Source organism: Ictidomys tridecemlineatus, chromosome 12, assembly GCF_052094955.1.
Source record: "Ictidomys tridecemlineatus isolate mIctTri1 chromosome 12, mIctTri1.hap1, whole genome shotgun sequence".
Taxonomy (NCBI): domain Eukaryota; kingdom Metazoa; phylum Chordata; class Mammalia; order Rodentia; family Sciuridae; genus Ictidomys; species Ictidomys tridecemlineatus.
In genome coordinates, this window is record NC_135488.1 from 92,044,430 (window position 1) to 92,071,394 (window position 26,965).

General features: G+C 44.6%; 1 protein-coding gene across 2 annotated transcripts; it reads left to right on the forward strand.

Annotated features, from left to right (window-relative positions):
* Window positions 1–362: 362 nt before the first annotated feature.
* Cdc42ep3 (CDC42 effector protein 3) lies at window positions 363–24,109 on the forward strand. 2 transcript variants are annotated; one of them, XM_021734071.3, is made up of 2 exons: window positions 363–556; window positions 22,076–24,109. In XM_021734071.3, exon 2 carries the CDS (start codon window positions 22,313–22,315, stop codon window positions 23,075–23,077), a length of 765 nt encoding a protein of 254 aa, XP_021589746.1. In that variant the 5' UTR covers window positions 363–556; window positions 22,076–22,312; the 3' UTR covers window positions 23,078–24,109. The 2 variants fall into 2 exon arrangements, with proteins under 2 accessions (XP_021589746.1, XP_005336597.1); XM_005336540.5 differs by lacking the exon at window positions 363–556 and adding an exon at window positions 1,444–1,583.
* Window positions 24,110–26,965: the final 2,856 nt, after the last annotated feature.

Consider the following 26,965-nt stretch of genomic DNA (forward strand, 5'->3'; position numbering starts at 1 on the left):
CAGTTGTGTCCGCTTCCTTTTCAACTTCACCTTATCGTGGGCCGTGGTTTACAACGTTGGCTTAACGTGTACCCTCTAAGGTTTCAGACAGGCCCGGGCCATCGCGGTGATGACCTGAAGTTGATACTGCTTGGGAAAGCCAAAGTCTCCCAGAGGGTCTCAGCTTTGTGCCAGGATTTCCATGCAACCTGAGAGTCTCCGGGCTAGGTCCAGACCCAAAGCGTCGTCTCCCGGGAGTCCCAGCCACCTCTCCAAGCCAACCCTAAGGGCTGCGACTTCACAACCGGAAACGCCTCCCTTTCCTGCCTCTGAGTCCTTCCCTAGGCGGACGAATCGCTGAGGAAAAGACGGAGGCCGATTAAGAAAATTAGCATTAATTCACCGGGCTCACCCTCCCGCCCAGGGCGGAGGGGCGGGACGTGCTGCGCGGGCGGCCGGAATGACCGACGGGCGCAGGTGTCTCTACACGCGGAATTTTACGCTCGCGGCCCCGCAGCTGCCCACTTGCGCCCCACGGTGCATCTGGGGCAGACGCCACCCGCCTCCTCAGCTTTAGGTAAACCTCTTTGAGGGAAAGAGGAAACGCGGCCCTCTGGACAGGAAAAACCTGCAGCGTCTGCGTTTCTTCGCGCGCCCACTCTTCCAGCCCGGAGCCCTGGCGTCTCCAGGGAGCCAGATCCGCTCTCCGGGTTTTAGCTGCAGCTGCGAGGGGAGCAAAGTGGAAATTGACAGAACGCGACCCTCCCCTTCTCCCACGAGCCCCGGCAGCGAAAGGCCCCGGGAACTGTGGCCGGCTAGAGCGGCGCAGTCAGGTGGCACCGCTCCCCTTCCCCCAGCCTCGGCTGCTCGCCGCCGCGCCGGAGCCTGGCACGGCTAGGTTGGCTTGGTGGGATCGGCGGAGGTGGGAACACGAGGTTTAGCGCGAGCGTCCCGCGGGCGGGGGGAGTCCTTTTGTCTGCGAGCACCCTACGGACCGCATCACCTCGGGACCCTCTTGGAACCCAGAGTCCCGCGATCTTTCTTTGTGCCCGGGGAGCAGAAAGAGGCTTCTCCTCCGAGAAAGCCACATCTCGGGAGGTGGCAGAGGGAAGAAAACAATGGGCTTCCATTGTCCTCCGAGGGCCCACCGGCCCCGCCGCCGCTGCTGACCCCTGCGCTTGCGCCAGGCGGCCGGGGGGGCCGAGGTACAGGTACCGCGGCGGGAGGGCCAGCCGGCGCCCGCGCCCTCCGCCCCGCCCCGGCCGGTCCGCCCCGCGCTCCCGGCCCCGCCCCGCGCCGCCCCGCCTCCTGCAGGTTCGGGGCTCGGGGCTGGCTGCCCAGTGCTCAGTCTGGTTCGCACCTTCTTCGATCGCGACCCAGCAGCGCGGAGCTGCGTAGAGGAGCGGCGGGGCCCCGGCAGGGCCAGCCTGGACGCCAACCTGGGGAGTCTTCACACCGTCCCCGAGCGGATAATGCTGTGAGCCGGCGCCGAGAGGGCCGACCCACTGGATCTGCGCGCACCGGCAGGCACTGCGTGCGCCGCGGCGGGCGTCGGTGCCGGCCGGCTGGCCCCGTGGTAGCGGCTGGATCCTTGGCGGCTGCTGGTGAGTTGGTGCCAGCCCTGGGCTCCTTCTCTACCTGAGTCTTTCCGACCCGCGGCCGTGGTTGCTTCCGGCACGCGCTGGTGTTAGGCTTGGAAACCTGCAGGGAGCGGGAATATCAAGGGCTTTGCCTGCTGATCTGGTGTCCGAGGTACCAAAGGGGACAGAAGGCAAACCTGGAGGGGGGTCGGGCAGCGCTACCAGGACGCTGGGCTCCACCATTTATGCCTATCACTTTTCAGGGTGGGGCTGTGCGGCTTCACTGCACCCTCCAAGCTATTGACAGAACCGTTCTGGGCGTGCGTTGCATTTTTCCATCTGAGAATAAACCGTACTTGGCTACCGCGCCCCTCGCGTGGTGGATTTGCATCAGGGCCCCACATGGGTGCACTGTGCAGACCTGCTATGGCATCGCCACCCCCCCTCCCGGTTGCTCTTCCCACTCTTTACGGAGGGCATTGTTGCTGGGGCTCCAACCTGTCGTTCTGGCAGTTGATTTTTTTCCCCCCTGACTGTGGTTTCTGAACAGCTGAAGCGTTTACAAGATTATTTTTTTTCTTTCTCCTTGAAACTGTCTTGACACAGACAAGTATCAGGCATGTGAGGACGAATGGATCTGGCCAGTCATTTTTTCGTTATGAATTATTATACTCCATCCCCCTCTCGCCTTTGGGAGGCATGTGTTTCATCTTATAAATAGAAAGTAGCATATTTTTTTGGCAGGACCTCCTTTATACAGTACAGTCTAGGAGAGGTCAGTTTAAAAATAAATATGCACTTGAATGTTACATTACCGAGAGCTGGGCTGTGGCTGGGACAGGCTTCGTGGACAGCAGCATCAAAGCCGGGAGCACAGCTGTGTTGAAAGGAGTAAAAGCCCCAGAGTGCAGCCCAGGCTGACAGTCAAGTAATTACATTTTCCTTTTTTTTTTTTTTTAAGTGAGTGAATTAAAATGAGGGCAGGAAGAGGAATGTCAGGAGGGTATTGCAACATGAATCTTTCCAGTCCTGGGTATTTGGGAGAGTGGGCTGCTGTGTGCTGAGTGTATAGGGGGCTCTGGGGAGGGAGCTGATGAATGTGTTAGGGAGACAGATTCCTTCCCCATCCCCCAGCTCTTAGTTCTCACAGTATCCCAGAGTTTCTTGGAGGTGCTGCCTTTGAAAAAAGGAAAAAAAAAAAATGAGGAGTGAAGCAGATGTCCCTGCTTTAATAGCAAAGACAGCCTGAGAGACTTAACCTAAACATCATAGGGAAGAAAAGCCTCACCAGGAAGCATCCAGGATGTATCAGAGGTATCCCTAAGTTGATTTAAAATACATGGAATATACTAACTTATAAAAGATCCTTCCATCTAACAACTAGGAAATGTAACTTCTTTTTCTGGATAGTTCCAGAAATCCCTTTGAGACCACCTGTAATTTGTATGGGCTTTTACTGGCAGCTAAACCCTTTCCCAAATAAAGCACTCAGAAATAAGGTGGGGCAGTTGTGAAATGTTTAGCACTGTCACATGTGAAATAAATGATAAAGATCATTTCTTTTTATAGTGCTAGGGGTGGAACCCAGGGCCTGGCACATGCCAGGCAAACACTCCACCACTTAGCTACATCCTTGGCCTGATAAAGATCATTTTCTGTATTTAAAGAACAGTTAAAAGTCCTTCACCAAGTCTTCCAAGGTAGGCTTTATCTATCCATCACATAAAACTGGACTACCAAAGTCCCTGCCCCCTGGCTCACAGATAAGAACTTTAGAGGAAATTTTTGAATGCATTTCTGGGTCCATGGCAATTTCTGTTTTGCAGTGGTGTCATCTGCTAGAGATTTACATTATGAATTCCATGATTGGAACATGGTGCTGAGGCTGTGGCAGCCCCAACAGACATGAATTAAGATGAACTCCCCCCTGAATCATTCTGAGCACTAAAATTCTGTTTTGTATCTCAATAGGACATGTAAAGGCAGCTAGAGTAATACGTAATACTTTTTTTCTTTTTGCTTTTTATTGCAAATTTAAATGTGGTGCAAGATGCATAAATTCAAAGCCTTACAACAAATGCACAAGGGCTCCCCTGAGCTAGTTTTCCCTGTCTGCTCTCCAGCTTTTCCTTTAATGTGGTGTTTTGTTTTATGTCCAACATGTTCACAAAAGCTGCCCTTTTTCACTTATAAAATTCCTGGTATTCAACAGTGTTGGGGATAAAGATACTTTAACCTATATCACCCAAAGATTTTTAGCAAGCCATAAAATTTTCACAAGCTCTTTGCCCATTAGCCATAGCATTTATCCTGTGGGTGGAACACAATTCACAACCTAAAAGCCTCTGGGAAGACTGCTCTGATTTTTTTTTTTTTTTAAACAATTACATAGGCTTGTTCTTTCAGTTGATTTCATATAGGCCCCATCTAATTTTTTTTTTTTAACCAGAATCCTGTGGATCTGTTTTTCTTTTCATTGATTGAATAAGAGCTTAAAATCTATTTTAAGTGCAGTATGTTTATCAGAGAACAAGTATAGCCATCTGAAACTAGTAGATTCAGCCAGCCACAAAATCTCTACCAAGCTTGGAAGCCAGAATATTCTCCTAATACACGACTTTGTTCATTACTTTTGATGTTAAAAGTACTTTCTCCGTGAGGCTGGTCCTAAGTGCCAAGTGGTCATCTTAGCCCTTTACTTTGACAAACTCATTTATTGCCAACAATCATTCTATAAAAAAAGAACTGTTAATATTCCAATTTTACAGTTGTAGAGACTGAGAACAGATGGGGTACATAACTTGCCTAAAGTTATACAGCAAGGAACATACCTCCACATGTACATGCAGTTTAACAACACATGTGTGCTTGCGTGAGTGGGTAATTCTACATGAAAGTCCACAGCTCTTTGAGTTAAAGGGATGGGAAAGAACCGTGAAATTATTAGATAATGTAGGTCAGACTGCCTGGGTAGAGGGCCTGTTTCTGATACTTAATATTTATGTGTCTTTGGGCAAGCTCCTTAGCTTGTGTATCTCAGTTTATCAGTAGTAAAAATTATAATAATATCACCCTGAGGATTAAAGGAGTTGAATAACATAATGTACTCAGAACAGTGTCAGGCCTAGAGTAAGGGCACAACCATGATGTTTCATTGTTGTTTCTGTTGTTTTACTAAGGACTTGACACTATTTCTCTCATTTAACATTTTTCGAAATAGATGGTATAGTGCTTCTTTTCCTGATGAGACTATAGGCTCAGGACAGTTCAGTATTAGCCAAGGTCACATAGCTAAGTAAGTAGCAAAGTCAAGTTTGAAATCATGTGGATTTGACCTTGTATTGATACCATATCCCCAGCACCGGGGAGGAGGGGGAGCAGGGAAGTTACTAAATCTGATTATTGCTATAGCTTTTGGCCTCTGGCAAGGAACTCATTTTATATTACTCTCTATCTCACAGTGTCACCCCACAAAGGAAAATGACAATAATTGCTATCCTTAGGGAATACAGCATAAAGTATTTTATTAGAGATGGTCCAGTCCCATGCATAAGGCAACAGTGGTCTACAGCAGATCCAGCACAAAACTGCCAAAGTCGACACAAGCAGTTTATACAATGAATGAAGAGATTTACTAGGTAAAAAATGTAGGACTCTGGAATGAGAAAACAAGCCAGGCCACAGCCAGGGACAGGGAATTTCAGCAGCCAGGAAAAAAGTAGGTCTGTGTCTTTGCTTCATAGTTGGGGGTTGGAGGTCCAGAGGCCAAGTCTGGACAGCCACCATATCCATGAGGCCTGACCCAGCAGTCCCCAGCACTTGGGATGCTGAGCACATGTGTGGTCATGATATTGTCCTGGAGCTAAGGACAAGGCAGGAACCACAAGGAGGCTGGGCAGGAAGGCACTGGTCTCCATTCTGGGCAGAAGGGGGATTGGTAACAGTTCTGCACATGCCCTGCGTGCTGCCAGATAAACTTCTGGTGTGGAAGATAGAGCGAGGAGGCTTTGGGAGGAGTGTGCCTTGTACAGCCCCCCTGGCCTTCATCACCTTTGATGCTCTGAGTTTGTGATGAACTGAAAACCTGCGCAGGGGGCTGTGCAGACTGCAGTAGAGGTTCTGGAAGGGACAGGTTGCCCCCAAACCAAAAGCAATAGGCCTGGAGCTATCCTCTTCCATTTAGAACCTTCTCTTTTCCTTTCCCTTCCCTTTAGTCTGTAAAAGAAAACTACACCCCCTAAAACTGTAATGAATAAGTAGCCAAACAGTTCTATAGCAATAATCGGGTAGATCCTTCCTTAAGAAAATGCCTTCTTTGGCCTTTTCATATAGTTCAATGCCAAGTTTCTCCAGAGCTGCATGCAAATGAACTGAGTCTGACAGAACTTCTGGTGGAGAGGCAGTTTTAAAAATTTAACTCTACAGTTTTCTACTATAAAGCATGACACTGGATATTTTAAAAATTACTGTTTCTAAGTAGTCAAGTCAGTGAGTTCCAAACTAGTGTTCACTTGGTTCTTACTGCTTGCCTAAGTCATGCATTAATAGTAGAACTCTAGAATCCCAAATTTAAAATGTTAAAAATAAAGGATTGTCAGTGATTTGGAAATGATTTGCTATTTTGAGAAAGATAGGATTTGCTTTCTAGTTTTTAGCTCTTTGTTGCAAGTATGGCAGTGGTCACCTGCCTGCATTTAGATAATGGGGCACCATCGCTTGAATAAATTGAGACTCGACTAGCATCAGAAGCAGGTTCTGTGGGAAACCAGTTTGATGAAGGCCCTTTTCTGCAAGAGTTTTCAAAGCATTTATCATGGCAGTGTGCACTGTAAATCTCAACATGGAGATGGCATCCAGAGTTTTCTCCAGTTGTTTTGCCCCCAGAGCAACTGTAGGCTGGTCTGAGAACAATCAAAAGACATGAAAATCAGAAAACGTAGCTTTCTGATAGTAGTCTTAGTTTGACCCAAATGGTGTAATTGACCTTTCAGAGTCTTTCTTCACCTTTAACTTGAGGCATTTGGTGCTCTAGAATCCAATGAGCCAGGATCTGCGGTACCTCTTAGCAGCACTATCATACTAATAATAATGTGAAAGCTTGGAAAACAGACCAGTGTAGTTCTCTGCAGAGCAGCCTGAGCAGACTGGAAGGCAGGGAACTTCAAAGGCAGACCTCTATTTAGACAGCCTACACACTTGGGAATCAGTCATGTTCTGGTGACAACTTGAAGGTCAGACTTGTAGACACCATCATGCCAATGATAGATCACTGTCATGTATTTAGTTGAAAGAGACCTATTCAAACACATCATCATTTAGGCTACACACATTTTTAAAACAAGCAAAGGCACATTTGGTAAAATGTGGTTTTGCTGTTTTGGAATGTGTTTGATTTCTTACCCTTTTTATATATATATTTATTTTTTTTTTTAAACTTCTCTTTGCCTTGGGTCAGTTCAGACTCAAAACATTGATTTTACCCCAGCAGGAGATGAGGCTCCATGCTTTTGAATGACCAGCTAGTCATAGGCAAATCCCTCTCCTTGTCTGGGTCAGCTCTATCTTCTCATCTGTGAAACAGGAGAGAGTGTCTCAGGATTCTCTAAGCCCCAAGCTCTCAATTTGTACACTTCAAATTCTCTTTTTCATTATCTGTGGCATTGCTATAGAATCTGATGCCTTCTATCGTGATACTTATTACGTTTACAGTGGTCACTGGTTGACTTATGTAGCTGCCTAATTGGAGTACCTGGGAAACAGGGACTGAACCTACTTTATCTTGGTATCCTTCTGTTTTACAAAAGAACCTAATGAAAAAGTAGACAGTCTAGTCCTACCCATTTATCCAATCCTTCCTATGACATCCTTATTTAATTTGGGCTGTACTAAAATTATTTCTTCCTAGGCTACAAAATATTCAAGGGCAGGAACCCCCCCTCATTTGGTTCTTCTGGTAACGATCATCCAAGGGTACTGTGGAAATTGTTTCCTTCTCATCTTCACAACTGAGCAGTTGCCATCTCTAACAAGGTTTCCTGTGCCCCAGGGGTGATTGTGATTGTATTTCCTAGTGCTGGCCTAGACCTCTCACCAGCCTCCAATGTGAGCCATTTACCTGTGGGTGTGCTTATTTGCCCTCTGTCTTTCCATACTTCCAGTACTTGATAGGCCCTCAGTAGGTTTGTTATCAAATGAATACATGGGTGACCAAGCTGGGGTGGGTGAAGGGACATGGAAGCCACATCTCACTGGGTGAACCAGCTGGAGCCACATGACTCCCTGTATACATGTCACAGCACTGGGAAACAGTTTTCTTGCTCTCAAGAAATGAAATGTCTTCTGAAATATAGTTGCGTTTTGGCCTCCTAGTAAGTTTAGCATGCATGGATGTCAGTGGTTCTGCTCTGAATTCCTGGTGAGAGTGTTAGGCCAGGGGCTCACCTGGGGGAAGGTGCTGCTTCCGATGCCATCCTGCAGGCAGATCTCAGGGCCAAGGCAAGTGGAATAAAGCAAGGACTTCCTTCGAGTTATTTATATATATATATATTTTTTTTTTCTTGAGATGTAGAATTAGAACCAGAACATTTGGGAGTTGTTCACATTATAATTAAACAGTCCAGAAGGTGAACAGACCCCAAGGTCTAAAAGAAAGAAGTTTGGAAGAAACTTCCACAGTGAAGTTTCCAGCTCCTCTTATTCCTTCAACAGCTCTAGTGTTTTGTGTTTTTTGTTGTTTTTGTTTAATTTTTTTTTTTTAGTAATTACTAATAATAAGTACCCCCCACCCCCATTGATTTGGGCTTTTTGCCAACCAGGCCTTTGTCAAGCACCTTATTTTCTGTTCCTAAGAAGATGTCTGCCATTAATCTTCCTACTTTACAGATGAGGAGCCTGAGGTTCCCAGAGGAAGTCCCTGACACCACTTGGCACCCTTAGGTTACTACCAGGAAGCATGAAAAGGGATGTTGAAAATTATAGCTAGAAAAAAATATTCTGATACTTAGGATAGTCTTACTTTCATTAAATAAATTATATTTTTTTCTTTGAAATTCCTTAGAAGCCTGATGTTTCTACACATGTTTAGAACTATAGGATCCTAACATTTCATAGCTGAAAGGGACTTTATCTCAGCCCTACTCTTCCATTTTGACATGAAAAAACTGAGGCCCTAAGAGTTTTACTGACATGAAGCAAGAATCTTTTCTTAACCTGGTTCTCTTTCCAACATTTTTTTAGGCAAGGAAAGAAAGAAAGTGTTCAGCCCACTGTTCCAGCAAATAGTAACATGTCTTTGGCTAAAGGCAACAGAGGTCAGCCCCACCCTCCTCCATCTTCCAACCCTTCACCACTGTTCCAGAAGTGTTTTCCTTGAGTCCAAGGGACACTGAATAGAGTGTGAAGAACCACTCTCCTAAAATACTTTGTCTCTCATATTAAATATAAATAAATCTTGAGCACAAATGAATATATAGTTTTTACCATTCTCTTTGTGTAAGCATGTGCAGACCAGGGGCTGCTCCTTTAAATGAAGACCCTGGGCCAGAGGATGTCCCCAGGAGTGCTCTCTCAAGCTCCTCCTTCCCTCCCTCCACCCCTCACCTCAGGGGTCCCAGCTGCCATCTGAGGCTTAGCCACAACTTCCTGAGATGGCCTCTCTCTCACTCTTTGGGCTGCTAACTCATGCTGCTTCACACTGCTTCCTTACCGAGCCCCACCTGGCTTCCTGATCATCCTCAGCACATGACTAGTTCCTTCTTTGGGACTTCTGTAGCTGTAACTGTCACCTAACAGCTTGTCAGGTGTTATCAGTTCCATCTGCTGTCACTCTACTTGTGCCACCTAGCTGCCTTCCTCTGGTGGGTGCTGGCTTCCAGAGCTCCTGGTAAGGTGGGTTCCCTATGAGTTCCAGACATGCTGGATGTGGCAGGATCCCTGCTGTGTGGTCTGTGCAGGGACACTCAGAGGGCTGCAGCTTCCAGCCACCGCCTCATACTGTTGGCTCACAGCTTGCAGTGAACAGAATGCCCAGGTCGGTTTTCATAAGAACTGCCAGCCACATCCTGCCACATTCGTGTGATTATAGAATTAACTTCAACCCAATCATAGGATTTCTGACTTGTTGTTAGTTCAGTTTATTCTCGTGGACTTCCATCTTGCCCCTACTCAAGTCCATCAAGGTGATTTTGGACCCCCTGTTGTCACTAGCACATGGAGGCTCCCCAGGAGTCCCATGTTATCCGTGATAAGAGCATCTGCTGTGTCTTTCAAGTCAGTTGACCTATGGATAAGATTCTTCTCATGCTTTGCTAAACTCAGCATTTGCTATGTAATCTACCCTCTAGCAGTTCCCTGCATGCTGAGTGAACTTCTTATCAGTGCCTACTTAACATTTATTTCCTCTGCTGGAACCACACAGTTTCATTGAAGATGGATGTGATACCTAGCAATTGTCTCTCTAGAAATCAAATCATTTGTCTATGTGTATTGCTTAAATAACTATAGATTTCCAGAGGTTCTAGAAAATGTTTCTATGATCAGCAGGCAAAGATTTGTAGGACCTTAGGATGTTACTTACTCCTCAGGCTCTGGAAATCTGGACTCCCACAGTGTGAAGTCCTTTCCTGTGATTATTGCTCTGCCTTGGGCTTCCCTTTTCTATAGAATGTCCATTGTAGTTTCTTGAGATTTCCTAATACATTTTAGGCTGCATTAGCCAAGTTCCCCCCAACCCACTTCCTTTTGAAAGGAAATGGCAGGAGAGCAAGCCCATTGTTTCTCCAGGGTGTCATTCTTCAAGTATGACTTGAATATAACCAGGGGATCAGAATCATGCAGGGGACTGTTTTGTCAGATTTTCCTTGAGTCTTGACTAAGACACTGTTTGCACATTGCAGTCATGGATAAAAGTCATTTCCCATTTAAACAGCACGTCCACAAATATTTGCCCTAATCCCAAAGATGTGCACCATTATGTAGAATTACTCTGGCTAGCGTTGATACACAGCATGACAGAAGAAGACTTAAAATGTCTTACAAGAGAGTAAAAATGAACAAGAGCTTTTGCCATAACAAAAGAGGTGGGAGTACTTTGTTAAATTACCTTTTTTCCCTGTAGAAGTTACAGAAAAACTTCACCTTACGTTTTCAGCAGGTCGGGGAGGGTTGATAAGGAAGAGAATCACAGCAACTGTTTCATGCCTTCTGACCTGCTCGTTCATTCCACAAACATTTATTTAGAACCTACTATGAAGATCTAGTTCTCTCTCCCAGATGACAACTGAGTGGACAGGTGAACAGACAGAACCGAGTGGTAACTGGTAGGTGTAAGGTATGCACTTGGCACTGGGAGTTCAGGAGGCCTTGTGAGCTGGCAGGAAGTATTGCTGCTGGGTGGGCAGTGCCCCAGATTTTCAGGGCAGGTCTGTCTGTCCCTAAGTAGACAGTGACAAGGTGACTTGAGAATTCTACATAGCTCACCTGGTGTAGTTTGGAAGATAAAGTGGTGGTGGTGGGGGGGCTGAGTACAGGGAGACAGGCAGGGAGGCAAATATCCTCATGCAGCAGATGGTGAGGGCCAGGAGGCAGGTGGAGACAGGGAGGATGGACAAGGAGAGACAGCAGCCCAGCTAAACTGAAGACACAGATGACAGGACTTGACTGGGAAAATGAGGCAGGGGAAGGAGTTGGAATGACAACTGGGTTTTGCAGTTGGATGATTTCTGCCATTGTTTAAGAGAAGAAAGTGTTGGAGGCAGGCAGAAAGAATAAAAACGGAGTGTCTAAGGGAAGCAAAGTGGAGGAGTCCAAAACACCAAAGGGGGAAAGTCCAGGGCTTCTCAAACTGTCTGAGAAGGGCCACTACTTTTCATTTTGTTGTTTGTTTCAATTTCTAATCTATTGTATAATGATACTGTGCACAGTTGAGTGTACAGCGTGGGCCACGGGTACTTCCCACACAAGCCCAACAATACCTAGCTCCCAGGTTTGCCAGTAGCCTCTTCAGTGAGTGGAGGGGGCAGTTTACTGATGACGTTTGTTAGGCAATGTCAAAAGTTTATATAGGTATTTTTACTTATGTTGTCATGGGCTGGCCCTAGTCCATGGCCGCACTTTGAGTAGCACTGGTCTAGACTAAAGCAGACATGTGTGGGCTGAAGTTCGAATTTGGAAGTCACCATTAGAAGTGGTAGTTGAATACACACGCTGGCTATGATTGCAGGAAGATGGATATCCCTCCAACTCATTTTTATGAAAAAATGCCAACATCTAAAGCAGGGCTCAAACTTTTTTTTTTTTTTTTTTGGGTAAGGAATCAATATTTAGGTTTGGAGAGCCACATGCAATCCATATCCAGATACTCAACTTTGACCTTGTAGGGCAAAAGCAACTATGCTGGAACTTCTCAGTCTCAGCACCACTGAGATTTGACCCCAGATTACTGTTCTAGGGAACATCCTAGGCATTGTAGGAATGTTTAGCAACATTACTACAAAATGTACCCACAAAATGCCAGAAGCGCCTCCTGTCATGGAATCAAAAATGTCTCCAGACATTGCCAGATGTCACCCGGGAAGGGATGTGGGAATCATGCTCAGTTGAGAACCACCAAGCGACAGACAATACATAAATGAATGTGTTCTAATAAAGCTACTTACAAAAACAGGCAAGGGGCCAGATTTGACTTGCCCACTGTTGTTTATGGATCCTTAACTTAAGAGAGGGCAGAAGGAAACCTAAAAAGGCTTATTCAGTTAAATTTGAGAGTCTTCTGTATTCCAAACCCAAGAAGTGCTAGGGGAGGTTTGTATCAACAAAAGCTGTCATGTACGGCACCGTTGCTTACCTTATTCTTTCAGTCCCTCCCATCTACCTAGACATACTAGACATAAAATCACAAAACAGGAAAATAACAAATCACGTAAGTGTTACACAGCCCAAGAAAACCTCCAAGCAAGGCATCAGCAAGCCTGGTGTCCCTAGGGGAATTAGAGACTTCCTCCAGGAAGGAAGTGAGCGAAGCAGGTCCTGGAAGATGTTGTGCGTAGTGGCGGATGGTAAGGAGGCAGGAGGACATTCCCTATAAGGAATACAGGGTTCTTAGTTTTAGAAAGTTAGGAGGGAAGTGTCCAAAGTGAGGGAAGGGAGTCATTGTCCCTTGTCAAAGCTGTGTGATTGCACTCTGTCACATGCATGTGCTTCCTCTGGGAAAAAAATTAATAGCACTTGACAATATTTTCTAAGAACAGGATGTTTGGGTTTTTTTTTTCCTTGAGACTCAGAGGGCTTTTTATTGGTTTAAAATTTTAATCTTTTGACCTTTAACACAAAGTCAAATTCCTTCTGAGATTGTTTTTGACAATAGCAAAAATACTGAGAAGTCCTAGTGAGTGGAGAGGCTGGAGCAGCAAGTGTCTAGGACCCTTTTTTACTTTCTTCTGGTTTCTGGGGAGGTCAGGTTAGCATCTCTGTCTCTCCTTGATGGTGAGATAGGAATGCATCATTCCTCTTCACACGGCCAGGTTTCAGAATAGGTTTTCTTCGTTGGCAGTTTTCAGGTTATCAGGCCTGCAGTGGTCAAAGTGCAGCTGTGGCTGAAATCCTAGCTCCCCCACATTTTTTCTGATGAACCTGAGATGTGGGCTTAATCTGAAACTATTTCCTAAGAAGTCTCTTTTCTGCATAGCAAGAGATAATACCTGCCTGACCTGGAGCAAGCACTCAAATTTTAGCCATTACTCTTCACACATGGAGATTCTTTACAGAACCAAGCATTTCGAATTTTGCTTTTTAGGGAGCCTCTGTAGATCTGTATTGGGAGCAAATCAACCTGCGTCTTGTGATAGAAGAGCTAACATGATGGGTTTAACAATTCCAAATTTGAACTTCACTGCATGCCATGTGTTGTGGGAGGCAAAAGGAGGAGAAAGACCCAGCCTATGCTTACAGAAGAGCTTTCGGCCTAGCTAGAAATACGTGTGTATGGACATGTATACAGCTAACACAGGGAGGTCTGTCGTGGAAGTGGTTTAGAATACAGTGATCACCACCAAATTACAAAGACATCTGGCGCTGGTGTGATTCGTCTAAGAAGCATGGATGATCGCAGAGGACCCTAGCAGGACGAGGGAAGAACATGGAAATCCCATATCTGACCCTCATCCCGTCTAGGGAAATAAGAGTGTTCAGAGGGCCAAAATCTGAGACTGTGCATAAAGGCAAAGGACTAGGAACATGGCTATCTCAGGTGGCACGGACCAAGAGACCATACTCCGAATTTCTGTCAACTTGTCATTTTGGATCATTTGACGTTACTATTGTTAGAAGTGGAATTTTGCACAGAATGATTGCTGACTTAAATGTCTGTTTTTATATGAGCAACTAAGCAGCTTCCAAAGTTTTTTGCTTTTGAGCAGTTTAGAATGAATAAGGTTATTCCTGTATTGATATTGACTTTTTAGTGGCACTGGACCAAATAGGATTCGTCAGTTAGGAAAGCACAGAAGCATTTCACAGCAGTGACCTTAGTAGATTCCTACCCACCAAACAAAAGCCTGGAGCACTTGGCTCGGCACTTCTGACCAGCCCTGAGGCACAGTCTCGTGTAAAGCCAGTCATGCACAAAGAACCCAGCATGAAAGAACCTGCCCTCCGCCTGCCTCATTATAACTGTCAGGGATCAATGTGCCTTTTGAGTCCTCCCCAATAACTCATTTTTTATAGGCAAAAAGGCTCTAATGGCCTCTCTTCAAAAGTGTTGGTACTTTGAGAGGTGGACGTTCTGTCATCCAATTTTGCTTCTACAAGTTCTTTCAAATGGTACAATTAGATCCTATAAACTTGAGGAGTGCACTCATCAGCAGTGAGTCTCCCATATGGTATTCGTGGGTCTCTATAGAGTCAGGGTTGTAAAAGGAAAGTAAATACTAGCTGTAGCTGAATCATCAACATCTGTCCATTTATAAATAGTGGAAGGTGAGACGTATCAGGCTTTCTGAGAGGGTCCGTAAAATACATCCTGCTCACCCTGAGGTCTGCATGGTGGGGCTCGGCGCCGGGAACTCAGTTAGTGGAGCTTCACCGTTTTGAACACATAGGTCTGTCCTCAGTTTAGATGCTTTGGGGAGAGGATAAGAATCTAAAAATAGAAAAGCCATCTTATCTTTTCAAACGGGCGGAGTGGAACAGACTAGAAGTATGAAAAGCATGTCCTGTAGGATGCTGTTGACTGGGTGTTCTCTGGTTACACTGATTTCTGTCTTGGATTTTCAGTTTAATGCCAAATTTCTAACACTATGATCCCCCCCCCCCAGTTTTAAAATTCTTTTTCTGATTTAGAGAAACCCTCCTACAGAGGTTTGCAGAAGGATTGGCACAAATGCCCACATTGTAGCAATACTTTCGTGTTTCTGATACCAAAGGTTGGCGGTCATCGCTGTATTAGTAAAGCATAGCCATGTTCAAACAGAAAGCTTTTTCCAGGGAAAGTCTGAGTGTTCTCAGCCCATGCTCCTAGAAGCCCACTCCATCTTTCAAGAAACAGTCGGTTTCCTTGTAGTTTCTGCTTAGTAACCCTAGGGCCTCCCAGAACAAGTTAATCCCTTTTCCATTACGATTAAATGAATCCTTTAGATCCCTAAGGATTAATTTTCCCTCTCTATTAGTTTTCATTAAGCTGTTATAGTATTCTTTCCACTTCTTCTCATGTGTTCCCAGCTGCCCTCCTTAGAACTTGTAGGAACATGTTCCAGGTGGCCTTTGTCCCTTCTAAAGTGTGAAGCTCAGGGCCCAATTCGGTTGTCCAGTGTCTGAGTGCAGTGAAATATTTATCTTCTTTCCCTGGTGGGCAGCAGAGAAATGCCCCAAAGATGGAGGTGGGGAGGCAGTGGAGGGTGCTTGCCTGAGTCATAGTTCTTCCCTAGGACTGTTGATTCAGACAGGAAAGAGGAATAACTTTCGTATTTTTGTCTGAATGCTGATGACAGTGGCCAGGTGCTGGTAGGAGAAGTACACAGACGCTTGTGCTGAGGCAAAGGGAAACATGATCAGAAGTTGGGATGACCTTGAAGGATGTGACAGCTAAGCCAGAGGGGCGTGGAATGCGGCTCACTTCCTGCAAGAAGCAGAAAGGAAGAGGGCCTCTGGTCCCTTGGGGGAGTAGCACCCTGCTCACCCCACCTGCCCCTGTTTTCACACATGTGCGTTTTAAATTAACAGAGCAACCTGTTTTGCAGGATGCATGAAATTTTTTGTACCCTTTCTCTCTTAAGAATTCATCTAAAAACAATTAGAAGAAAAAAATCAAACATTCTTTTCTTAAAATAAATGGGATTTTTTTTTTCAATCCCAAACTCTTTGTTCTTTTCAGAGCCCTATGGGCTGCCAATACAGTCAACTCTGAGTAATTTAGGAACTGATTTTTCAGTCTGTGTTTTTTTTTCATAACCCCTTGCTTTCCCCTTCTTAGTCGTTGCTCTGTTTTGGTATCTAAAGTAATTATTTTATTTGCCAAAAGGATGATAGACAAATGAAGCAAAGTTCTGCTTCAAGATTATTTTTCCTTCATATAATTGTTGTTACTGTGATTATTTCTACTATTGCTGCCATTTATACTAAAGGCAGTCACAAGTACCTAAAATTGTCCAGCCTAATGAATAGTGACCATTCAGCTGTCTGCCTTCTTTATCAAAAGTGTGGCTTTGGGCGGGCAGTGTAGTTTAATGGAAGAGCCCTTGCTGAGCAGGCGTGAGGCCCTGGGTTTGTTCCCTGGCACCACAAAGAAAAATAAGAGGGTGGCTCTGTCTTCCTCTGGGGTTCTTTGTGTCTTGACACCTTGGATTTCTCACAGATACCTGTAAGTGGGAGTATGTCCATTCCCAGCCGGACTCTGCATCCCATATCCATCTGCTGGGCATTCTCACCTTGAGAGGATGCCAAGTGGCTCCCTGGGGAGCTGGGCCTTGTTGTTGGCAAGGCTTTCCTCTCCAGTGCCCAGGAACTGCAGTGTTTGTTTTCAAAGGAATCTAAATTTCCAAAGAGTATTATCTCGAGTGTCCATCTAAGTGGGGAAAAAGAAGCAAAGCATGATCTAAGAACTAGGAGACAGGGATTAGCAATCATGGAGAGTTCAGATTTCAGGGACAAGGGCAGGGCTTTTGAGAAAGGGCTATGCATAGGAACCTTTCTTTCTGTCTGACTTTTAAGATTCAGGGAAGAGAACAAGAATAGAAGTATGATGACTAAAGAAAGCTGGAGATGCACAAAAGTGAATTGCAGGGTGAAAAAGGGAGCCCTCACTGCAGGAAAGCAATGGAGTTGGGAAGGGGAAGGCCTGAGTGTGAGTGACCATCTGTGTCACTAGCCATCTCCCAAGCTGAGACCTGTGCCCTGAGCCTCGGCAACTCCACCTGCCTGTCCTCTCTCGGTGAGGATGCCCTGCCATTCCTCCAGCATCCTGTGCTCTCTTGCCTCTTGGCTTTTCTCATTTCTCTTCTGACTGAAAACACTTCTGCAATCTTTGCCCACTCCGCACAGTATCATTCAGTGCCCTCTTCAGCAAAGGCCTGATCACAATGGGAAGAAGTGGCCTGACCCTTTGCCAAGCCTGAATGACAGGAGGCTCAGCCCTCCTGGGAGGGCTTCATGTCTATATACTGTCATGCCTGCTTTGCCTTTGAACACATTTTCTTGTAGAAATGTTGGTGTTCTGATCCATAAATCTTAAGTTCCACAGCCTTTGTAGGACCTAAGTACCATGTGTAAAACAGGCTTTCCAAAAGAGTATAATCTGAGGCCCCTGCATTTTTTATTATTAAGTAGTCAATTCATTGAAATGATTTCAAAATCCAAAATCAGAAAAAGATATAGCCTGAAAACTTTGTTTTTCGCCTCCTTCCTTTCCATCCACTTCCCCTGAGAGCAGTCACCTCCAGTATTAACTTCTTATGTATGCTTCCAGAAATATTATATAAACTTACCACCCAGAGCAAATATATTTACACAGTTTTGCAACTTTTTATTCCTTTGAAGATGTGCATCTTTGGTTTCTTGTCATTGGTACATGTTAAAAACTTCATCGTTTAATGAGATGTAATTAGTATTCATTTGCATGGATATACTTAATTTATTTAACCAGCCCTGTGAAGGTGGACAGTTAGGTTGTTTCCATCTCTCAGCTGTTATAAACTGTGCTGGTTTGAACACTCTGTACTTTTTTCCCCATATATGTAAGTGGAATACGTCCCTATTAGGGAATCTGGGATCAGAAAGCACATGATTGGCAGTTTTTATAGATATTGCCAAACTGTCTTCCATTGAAGTTGGACCTGTTCATGCTTCTGCTGTCAGTGTGTGGCAGGGGAGGAGGGTTCCTGGTCCTCATCAGCCCAGGGCATTGCCACACAGTTGTGTCTTAAACAGGCTTTGACATGTGACCCCTTTATGATTTGGGCTCATTGAATTCTCAGAGAGTGTGCTCATTCAATGACAGGTCAAGATCTTAAACCCCAGAGCCCAGCCTCCTGGCTTAGTGCTTGATAGCATGTGACCTTGGCAGGATGACTTGACTTTTGTGCCTCAGTAGTGTCTCATTTGTAAAATCAGGAAATTAATATACTAGAAACTGCATCCTCCTGGGTTCCACATCAAAGGTTGGAACAGTGCCTGACTTCCAGGCTGCTCTGTCATACAAAGGTGCTGCTGGCTCCTGCGAGACTGACATGCCCTCTCCACGATCTGTCCCTTTTACTAGTGGATAAGCCACCTCATTAGGTTGCTGCATAAGCCATGGCAGAGATGGTGTTAAAAGAGCAGTCATCTTGGAAAGGAAAAGAGGAAAACTGATCGAGCTTTGTAGGGGTCCACTGGCTGATAAGCTGGGAGCCCAGAGTGTTCAGGAAGGAGAGGGGGAAGTGGTCAGTAAGAGACAGGAGCACTGGATCCCCTCTCCTAAGAGGAAGACTGGGTGCCTCCAGCTGAGAGGAGGACAGATAGCAGATAAGATAGAGTGGGACTAGGTCAGAGCTCCCAGATGCTTCCGCAACATCACAGACACCAACTCATTTAAAGTTGCAAGCCTGTCATATTTGCCCAGAATTCCTTTTTTTTTTTTTAACTTGAGATGTATTGGGGAGCTCTTAGGAATGGCACAGAGTAGACATTAAATATAAATTATTATTTTTGAAGTCCTAGAAGCCCAGAAGTCAGGCAGTAAAAACTATGGAAAGTAGTCAAAAAAAAAAAAAAAAAAAGGCAAAGAAAAGAAAGAAAAAACTCTGCAGAATCACCACCTACAGCTTCTAAGCTCTCTTACCTTTTCCTTTGCTTTCAGCCATTTCCCTCCAACCTTTGTCTTCCTGCCACTAACATAAAATGCAACTCTTGCTAAGCTGCAGGAGCCTCTGCCTGGAGGGCTGCAGAGCTCATCCCCTGTGCCTCCAAGAGCAGGATCCCCTTATCGTCCTCACCATCCCAGATCCTTTTCCAGTTAAAGGGCTGGTGTGAGCGACCCAAGCAGAGGGGCAAAGAACTGCTCTCTGGCTACATAGTCATGGGATTTTTAAAAACTTATTTGGAAGCTCCTCTCCCAGGTCCCAGCCTGGAGTAACCCAGCTTCACCAGCTGGCCACAAGCAGCCCTTGTGTGGCCCTGAGTCGCAGTGTCTCCACAGCAGCTGCGTCCAGCCTTGTGTGCTGAGGACCACTGCTCCCATGCGCAGCTGTTCTTCAGAGCTGCTCACCACCTCCTGCAGTCTTGGCTCCTGCAGGCAGTCATCTATCCTGTGCCCAGAGAGCAGGACAGTGGTACCAGGAATCCTAGGCTGGGACCCAGTATTGAGCATTTAAACAGGCAGGAAGTTCTGATGTTTTAGCAGGAAGACCCAAGGTCTCAACTTGTGTTACTGGGACAAGACCCAAATCAGAGCTAAAATTAACACCAGGACTATGATCCTGTCTTGTTTGGCAGCTCTGTGGTCAGCCCATTCAGAGTGGGAGCATACGTTCCTGCTGCTGCCCGGGCCTCTGCACACCCAGAGCCACGGTGGGACCAGGTGTCTAGCTCATCAAGCTTGGCTTTCTCAGGCCTAGTTGCTGGACAGCCTGCTGCACCCTGGGCAGGCCACTTTCCTAACAGAGCTAGTTGTTACCTTTGCCAGTGGGTGGTGGAGCACCGTTCTTGTCACCTGCCACTGGCAAGTCAATTTAAAACTCTTGCTGAAAGGAAAGAAATATGGAGCAGATGCAGACAGCCTCCAGCTGCTACAAAACAAATGTGGCTCTCTTCAAGCCACCATCTAACCAACCCTCAGAATATTTATTGGCAGGCTCTGCTGCCAAGACTGGAAAGCCATATGGGAGAAGTTGCAACAAAGATGGAGAAGAATTTAGCCTCTCCATGTCAACTGAGGCAGCTGAAGAGTCGGAAGATTATTTTCAAGAGATAAGAGTTTCTCTTCAGTAAATGAAGGCCTGACATCCCCCAAAACCTTCATGTAGCTCTTCTCTTCTAATCTTATCATGTTGTATGGCCAGGGAGATTGTGTTTTCTATGCTGGTAACAAATTACTACAGACCTAGTGGCTTACAACAGCCCCTATTTGTTATCTCATGTTATCTTACAGTTTCTGTGGGCCAGGGCTGTGTCTCATCTGACACTTGACTGGGGAATGACATGTTCTCCAATATCATTGTCGGAATTCATCTAATGGGCCTGTCGTAGCACGACAGCTTACTTCTTCAAAATCAGCAATGGCGGTCTCTCTCCCATCAGCTCAGATGGGTTCTTCTTGTAGTGTAACCTAACTGAGGCATGGCATATCGCCTTTACCATACTATTTTGTACAGAAAGAAGTCGTAGGTTCTATCCACAGAGGCATTAATATCAGCAGGCAGATCACAGGGTTTGCTTAGAATTATTCCTACCCCAGGGAGAAAGCCAAGCCTTACCGATAATGTTTCCAAGTGAAGGCCCAGTCTATTTTATATTATCACAATGGTTTTTATTTTCTTTGAAATGGAGCAGTTTTGTTCTTTCCACCTCAAAATACCTTCATATCCTCAAATCCTTGTCAGCTCAGTTCTCTGCAACAGCTTGATTCCAGCTCTAGCTCTTTTGATTATATTATTGAAAAAGGGTCATTTTTTCCTTCTAATTTCCATTTTCTTATCTATAGGAATGCATCTTAAGAAGATTTTGTTGGACTCCTACATAATAGTCACTGTCACTTAATAAATGACTTTTCAGTTTGTGTTAGCTTTTTGTTAACATGACCAAAATACCTGACAGGAACAGCGTAGAGGCGGAAAAGTTGATTTGGGCTCACAGTTTCAGAGGTTCAGTCTGTGGTCAGTTGACTCTCTTGCTCTGGGCCCACGATGAGGCAGAACGCCATGTTGGAAGGGCATGGCAGAGGGACATTACTCAGCTCATGGCAGCTAGAAACAGAGAGAGAGAAAGAGGTGCCAGGGACAAAATATAAACCCCAAAGTCATGTCCCTGGTGACCTCCTTACTCCAGCCAGGCCCCACTTGCTATGCAGTACAGCCTTCAGATGATTAATCCAGCAAATGCATTGCTCCACCGATTAGGTTTCAGCTCTTAAAATCTGATCATTTTACCTCTGAATATTGCTCTATTACCTGATATGAGCTTTTGGTGGAGGGGTGTACCTCATATCCAAGCCGTAATACAGCCTCTTTCCTGTTAGACTGTTTATTTGATTACATTAGTTTTATTTATATACAGAACTCAACAAAAAAAAGTACTGTCAGCGTTGCTACTGTGCGTACACCAAAGCACAAAAAAGAAAATATACTTAATAAGTTTCATCGTCATAGACTTTCTTCTTAGAATAGAAGGAAAGGACTAAAATCTTAGACTTGTTCAGAAAATTGTGTCCATAGCCATATTTAAATATGTCCAAAATAGAAGAGAGATCAGTGGAATAGAGGAAGGGGATTGAGGGGACAAAGACAAGGGATAGAAAAATGGAAGAACAGTGGTATGAATCTGACCCAACCTTCCTATGTATACATGTGAATATTCCACAGTAAATCTCACCTTTATGTATATCTGGAAGACACTAGTGAAAAAAAGAAAAAAGAAGACCTATACATAGCAGAAAGATCAGTAGGGTGGAGGGAAGGGAACAGGGGGAGGAAGAGGAAAGGGAAATGGGAAGTATTGGGGATTGAATTAGGGCAAATTATATTCCCTCCTTTCATAATTATGTCAAATGAAGCCTAATATTATGTATAACTAAAAAATTAATTTACCAAGGCATTGATGTCATAGTTTTACAGTTTTTAAGTCCCTCATTCTCTTTTTTTCCCCTGTTTTCAGGAAACTAAGTCAACTGAGATTAATAAATCCCTTACTAAGATTAAAAGTTGTTATCCTGCTTAGAGGAAGGAAACAAGATAAAGTTGGGCTGTAGGTGGAAAGTGGCCCTGCCATTGTGTACAGGCCAGAGTGAACCCTGAAGCATCCAAAGACTAAAACCACTTTGGTTTCTTCTCCAGGTCTCCCCTCGCCCTGGAAGGGATTGGATGATGTAACCCACTCTCCAGGAAGCCCCACGTGGCCGTGAGCTCAACCAGGTGTCTCGGACCCCATCTCATCTCAGAGCCACTTCTGCGCCACTCAAGGAAAATGATGTGACAGTTCCTAGCCAGAAGGACTTTGGGGGAACGTGGAACATCTGTGCAGAGAGTGGCCCCTTTCCCCTTTGGTGAAATAGACAATTCTCAAATTCCAAAATGCCAGCCAAGACCCCGATCTACCTTAAAGCTGCCAACAACAAGAAAGGGAAGAAGTTCAAGCTGAGGGACATTTTGTCTCCTGACATGATTAGTCCCCCCCTGGGAGACTTTCGCCACACCATTCACATCGGCAAAGAGGGCCAGCACGACGTCTTCGGGGACATTTCCTTCCTTCAGGGGAACTACGAGCTTCTGCCTGGCAACCAGGAGAAGGCCCGCTCGGGCCAGCTGCCCGGGCACTACGAGTTCCTGCGGGCCAACAGCACCTCGGACTCCGTGTTCTCAGAAACGCCCTCCCCCGTGCTCAAAAACGCCATCTCCCTCCCCACCATCGGAGGGTCCCAAGCTCTTATGTTGCCCTTATTGTCACCGGTGACATTTAATGCCAAACAGGAGTCCTTTGGGCCACCGAAGCTGCCCAGGCTCAGCTGTGAGCCCGTCATGGAGGAGAAAGCTCAGGAGAAAAGCCGTGTGCTGGAGAATGGGACCATCCACCAGGGAGATGCCTCGTGGGGCTCCAGTGGCTCAGCATCGCAGTCCAGCCAGGGCAGGGACAGCCACTCCTCCAGCCTGTCCGAACAGTATGCCGACTGGCCGGCCGAGGACATGTTTGACCATCCCTCTCCATGTGAGCAGGGGAAGGGAAAGACCAAATCCCAGGAGTCCCTCTCTGACCTCACAGGTTCCCTCCTCTCCCTCCAGCTGGATCTTGGGCCCTCGCTTTTGGATGAGGTGCTGAATGTCATGGATAAAAATAAGTAACAGGATGCCAGCTCTTTTCCTTTGGGGTAAAAGGTACCAAAATAAACAAAAAAAAAACAGAAGCTCAGCTAACCACAGTTGAAGAGAAGAGCTTCCCTGGCTGTTTTTTTGCAGTTACGTGATGCGTTTTCTAAAATAATTGTTCCTACAAAATATTTTTTTACCTGTTATGCCCTGTTTGCAAAAACAGTTTAGAAAAAAGCAACAACAAAAACCCTGTCCTGGCAAAAAGAGGAAATGAGTCAGAACCCATTTTGGGCGGGCACTGCTGATTGATGTTCAGCTAACATTTTTTTTGGTTTGCAGACGCATAAGAAATCTGCCTTGGCCAGGATTGGCACTAGCTATGGAGAGCTGAGCAAGTCACACTAAGAAACTTCACAGTACTCCAACAGTTTATATGAGTTCAGAGAAAGTCCAAATTTTAACACCTAAGCCTTTTTTTCTAGACTCTTTTGTATATGATATTGTTTGGGCTCATGATAGCAAATTCTACAGTGTTAAAACTTTTCTCTGTTTTCACATTTGAGCAATTTTATGGGTTTGGGGGATTTTCTTGTAGTTCTTATATATCCCTTATATATTATATCTATATTGCAAAATTTTGACTGTCAGCTACATGTTGGTAAGACACAAGCAAGGTATTACTGTAACTAAGTTATTTTTAAAGTTAAAATATATTTTTATGTGCCTTTGGCTTTTTATTGCAGAGTCTACATTTTATAGATAACACATCAAATGTCATTTGACTTGTTTCCATTAGGGTTCCATTGTAAGCTGTGTATATGTGAGTTTAGACAAGCATATTCATTCTTGGCTTTTTTTTTTTTTCCTTCGTCTGTTACCATACTTCTAACAGCAGCCAACAACGGATTTTAAAGTGTAAAGGCACAGGTTACTCATGACGCTTCTGCAGAGACTGTGGGCTACACCACGTAATGCTATTTGGAAATATGAGTATTTTAGTACAGTACATACTGGCATTACTTAGGTACTTCATACAACACAATAAAGAGTAAATGTTAAAATGAATTTGCTTGTTTATAATAAACAAGAACATAAGAGAATAAGAATATTTTCTTTAAGTCCAGCTAGGAAAATTCCTTCTCTGAAAGGTTCCTGAACTTTTAAAACAAGGTAAGAAATTATTTCCATCCATTCTGTAATTTTGATTAATTCCAAATTAATCATTTGAAGATTTTGAAGCACCTGTCCTCAATTTTAGGAGAAATGAACATGTGAGATCAGAATTTTTTTTAAAATTATGATTATCAACTTCTCAGTGCTCATTTCAGTGCATCTCCTCCCTCCCTTGAACACCCTCCACAGCAGATTCTTACAAACCCATCTCATCCTGTAGGATAAAGGTTTGTCCTCAAGGAAGGCAGTATAGAGACTTCCCTTTACCTCAGCCTCTGAGATGCCCTGAGGGTGTTGATTAAGGAAACAAGAACTGGAAACACAGATTCTTGTCTTGTCAACTACTCCTTCCCTGCCAAAGAAAATACTTGCACACAATAATTGCCAGTTCTCTCTCAGAAACTTCTACTTCTCCGTGAGATGTATCCCTGAAAGGACTTCCCCTCCCAACCATCCCAGATTCTTTCCCCAGGCTTGGAGTTCTTGAACTTTTATTATCTGATCACCTGAAATAACTTTTGAACTGTGGGTGAGAGGCACTGGGGACAACTAACCAAGGAGAGGAGGAAACATTCCCCAGAGCATTGAGTGCTTTCCAACTGTATGTCTTTACCCCATGGCTTTCCCAGTGTTCCTTTGCTATTGGACCACACCCCACTACGTCCAGTTCCCAGTTCCCAATAGACTTCCCAACCTCTTCTAAATTTTGTCAGTGAGGCTAAGTCCGATGAGCTCAGAATTGGTAGTTAGTGTTAACAAGGCTCCTTCCACCCCTTCCCCATCTTAATTATTATTGATCATATTCAGACTCTTGTTATACTCTTTATCTGTTGCAGGAAAAGGTCAGCTGTAACGTGAGAGGAGAACAAGGTCTCTGCATTTTCTCTGCTGCCTCTCGCAACCACAAACCACGCAGAACATCTCTGCTGGTACTGAGTTTGTTTGCCACTGTCTAAGTGATCCTACATCATGCATGTGGTTAGCCATTTTACTTTCTCCAAGCCCATTCACACACACTGTCTCCTGTTAGGTGCCCAGACATGCCACCTATTAGGAAGAAGAAACAAAGCCACTTCCAACATGTATTGAGTTAGTTCTCCTAAGGCAGCCTTTGATCCCTGGTCCCTTTTCTAGGGAGCAGGTGCACAACTGGTGGTAACTTTCTGTTCTACAAAGAAGCCTTTTAGACTCACACCTGCCAAGAGCTGAATTGATGATCTCAACCCCTGAACATTCTTCCACTTATAACCTAATTTATCTTCACTTGTTTAAAGATAAGGAAATCTAAGATGCACTTTATTTGCAAACTGAAAGAGAATGGCAAGCTTCCTGTGACCCAACAACCAGTAAAGATGCATGCAATTCACACAGAGAGGGAGGGACCTTTCTTGTTAAGGTAGGCAAAATTCTTAGGGCTGAACTTTTTACTGAACACAAGGCCTAACAAATGACAAGCTGTGTTATTTCTGCCTAAAATCATCTGCTTGAAAAGGTCCACATATCAGAGTACTAAGCTACTAAGCCCTTCTTAAATATAAAGTCATTAATTATCACATTTCTGTGAGCCAGTAGCACTATCTGCAAGCACACAGGACTAAATTGGTTGAACAGAAAAAAAGAAGCTGACTCTCCAGAATTACAGTCTAGTCATTTTTTATATTACTGCAAGCTGCCTTTTTTCTGAAGGCTCCCTGCAAACACTTGAATCATGGAATGGAGGAAAGGTAGGAGTCCCTGAATGAAGTTGATAAATATTTTAGAAGAGTATACATTAAAGTATACATTAGATAATGATTCTAACCCTCCTACTGTACAGCCAGGCGAGATTGGATCATTTTACTGTGAAATATATAAACAATAGAACATGGTAATTTGATGATATTTCTCTAGTAAGAATATCTCCTTTGGTAATTCAGTTAGCAACCTAGTCTCAGATAAAATTCTCAGATTTTAGAATTATTCCCCCAGATTGTCCGTAAGCCATGTAAATAGGGTGTTGCTCTGTGTTCCCTCCCACCCACACTTTTGGACCAGATCCAGCAAAATGAGAAAGGTTTCTGAATGTCAAATGATAAGCCACCATTGGGCTGCATAAGTAGCCTTCAGGCTGTTTGGCTATTTGAGTTTCAGGATAGCCATAATAACAGAACTGTTCTCACACATTAATGTATTGGTACTGTCTGAGCAATACATTTATTTTCTAAAGAAGAAAAATCCCCCTGGTAGATTTCACACATTTGTTTCATCTGACTATACCTAGAGCAGCATGTGGTTCATTCTAAGGGTACACTATTTCATCCAGTGAACTTTCTGAGGATGTTTAATTTTCACCTTATTCTTAGCACAAGTAGGTCTGAATATCTCCTGCTTGAGTTGTCAGGGAGTCATCATTCTGTGGTAAAAATGCTCCAAAGAATGTCATGTGGAGGACCAGGAATCATGCTTGCTTTATGAAGTGATATGTAACGATGAAATCTGTTTTACAACTACTGTGCTGCGTTTAATTATCTTCCATTTTTACTTTAAAAAATTCGATAATGATGTCACTTCCATTGGCTTTCAATGGAAGTCAATGATCACCCTTTGAAGGTCAGCCAAATTCCCTTCATGGAAAGCAGATGGACACGGGTGAAAGATAAAAACATCTGCCCAAATCAAAGCCATCGTGCAGAGTAGAGTTAATATTCCAGAGATTCATCATGCAGAGATGTCTGCCATACATCAAAATTAGCAACGCTGAATAAGTGA

What these genes read in the sequence shown, in the direction of transcription:
- Cdc42ep3 (XM_021734071.3), top strand. Translation starts at nt 22,313, where the DNA reads ATGCCAGCCAAGACCCCGATCTACCTTAAAGCTGCCAACAACAAGAAA.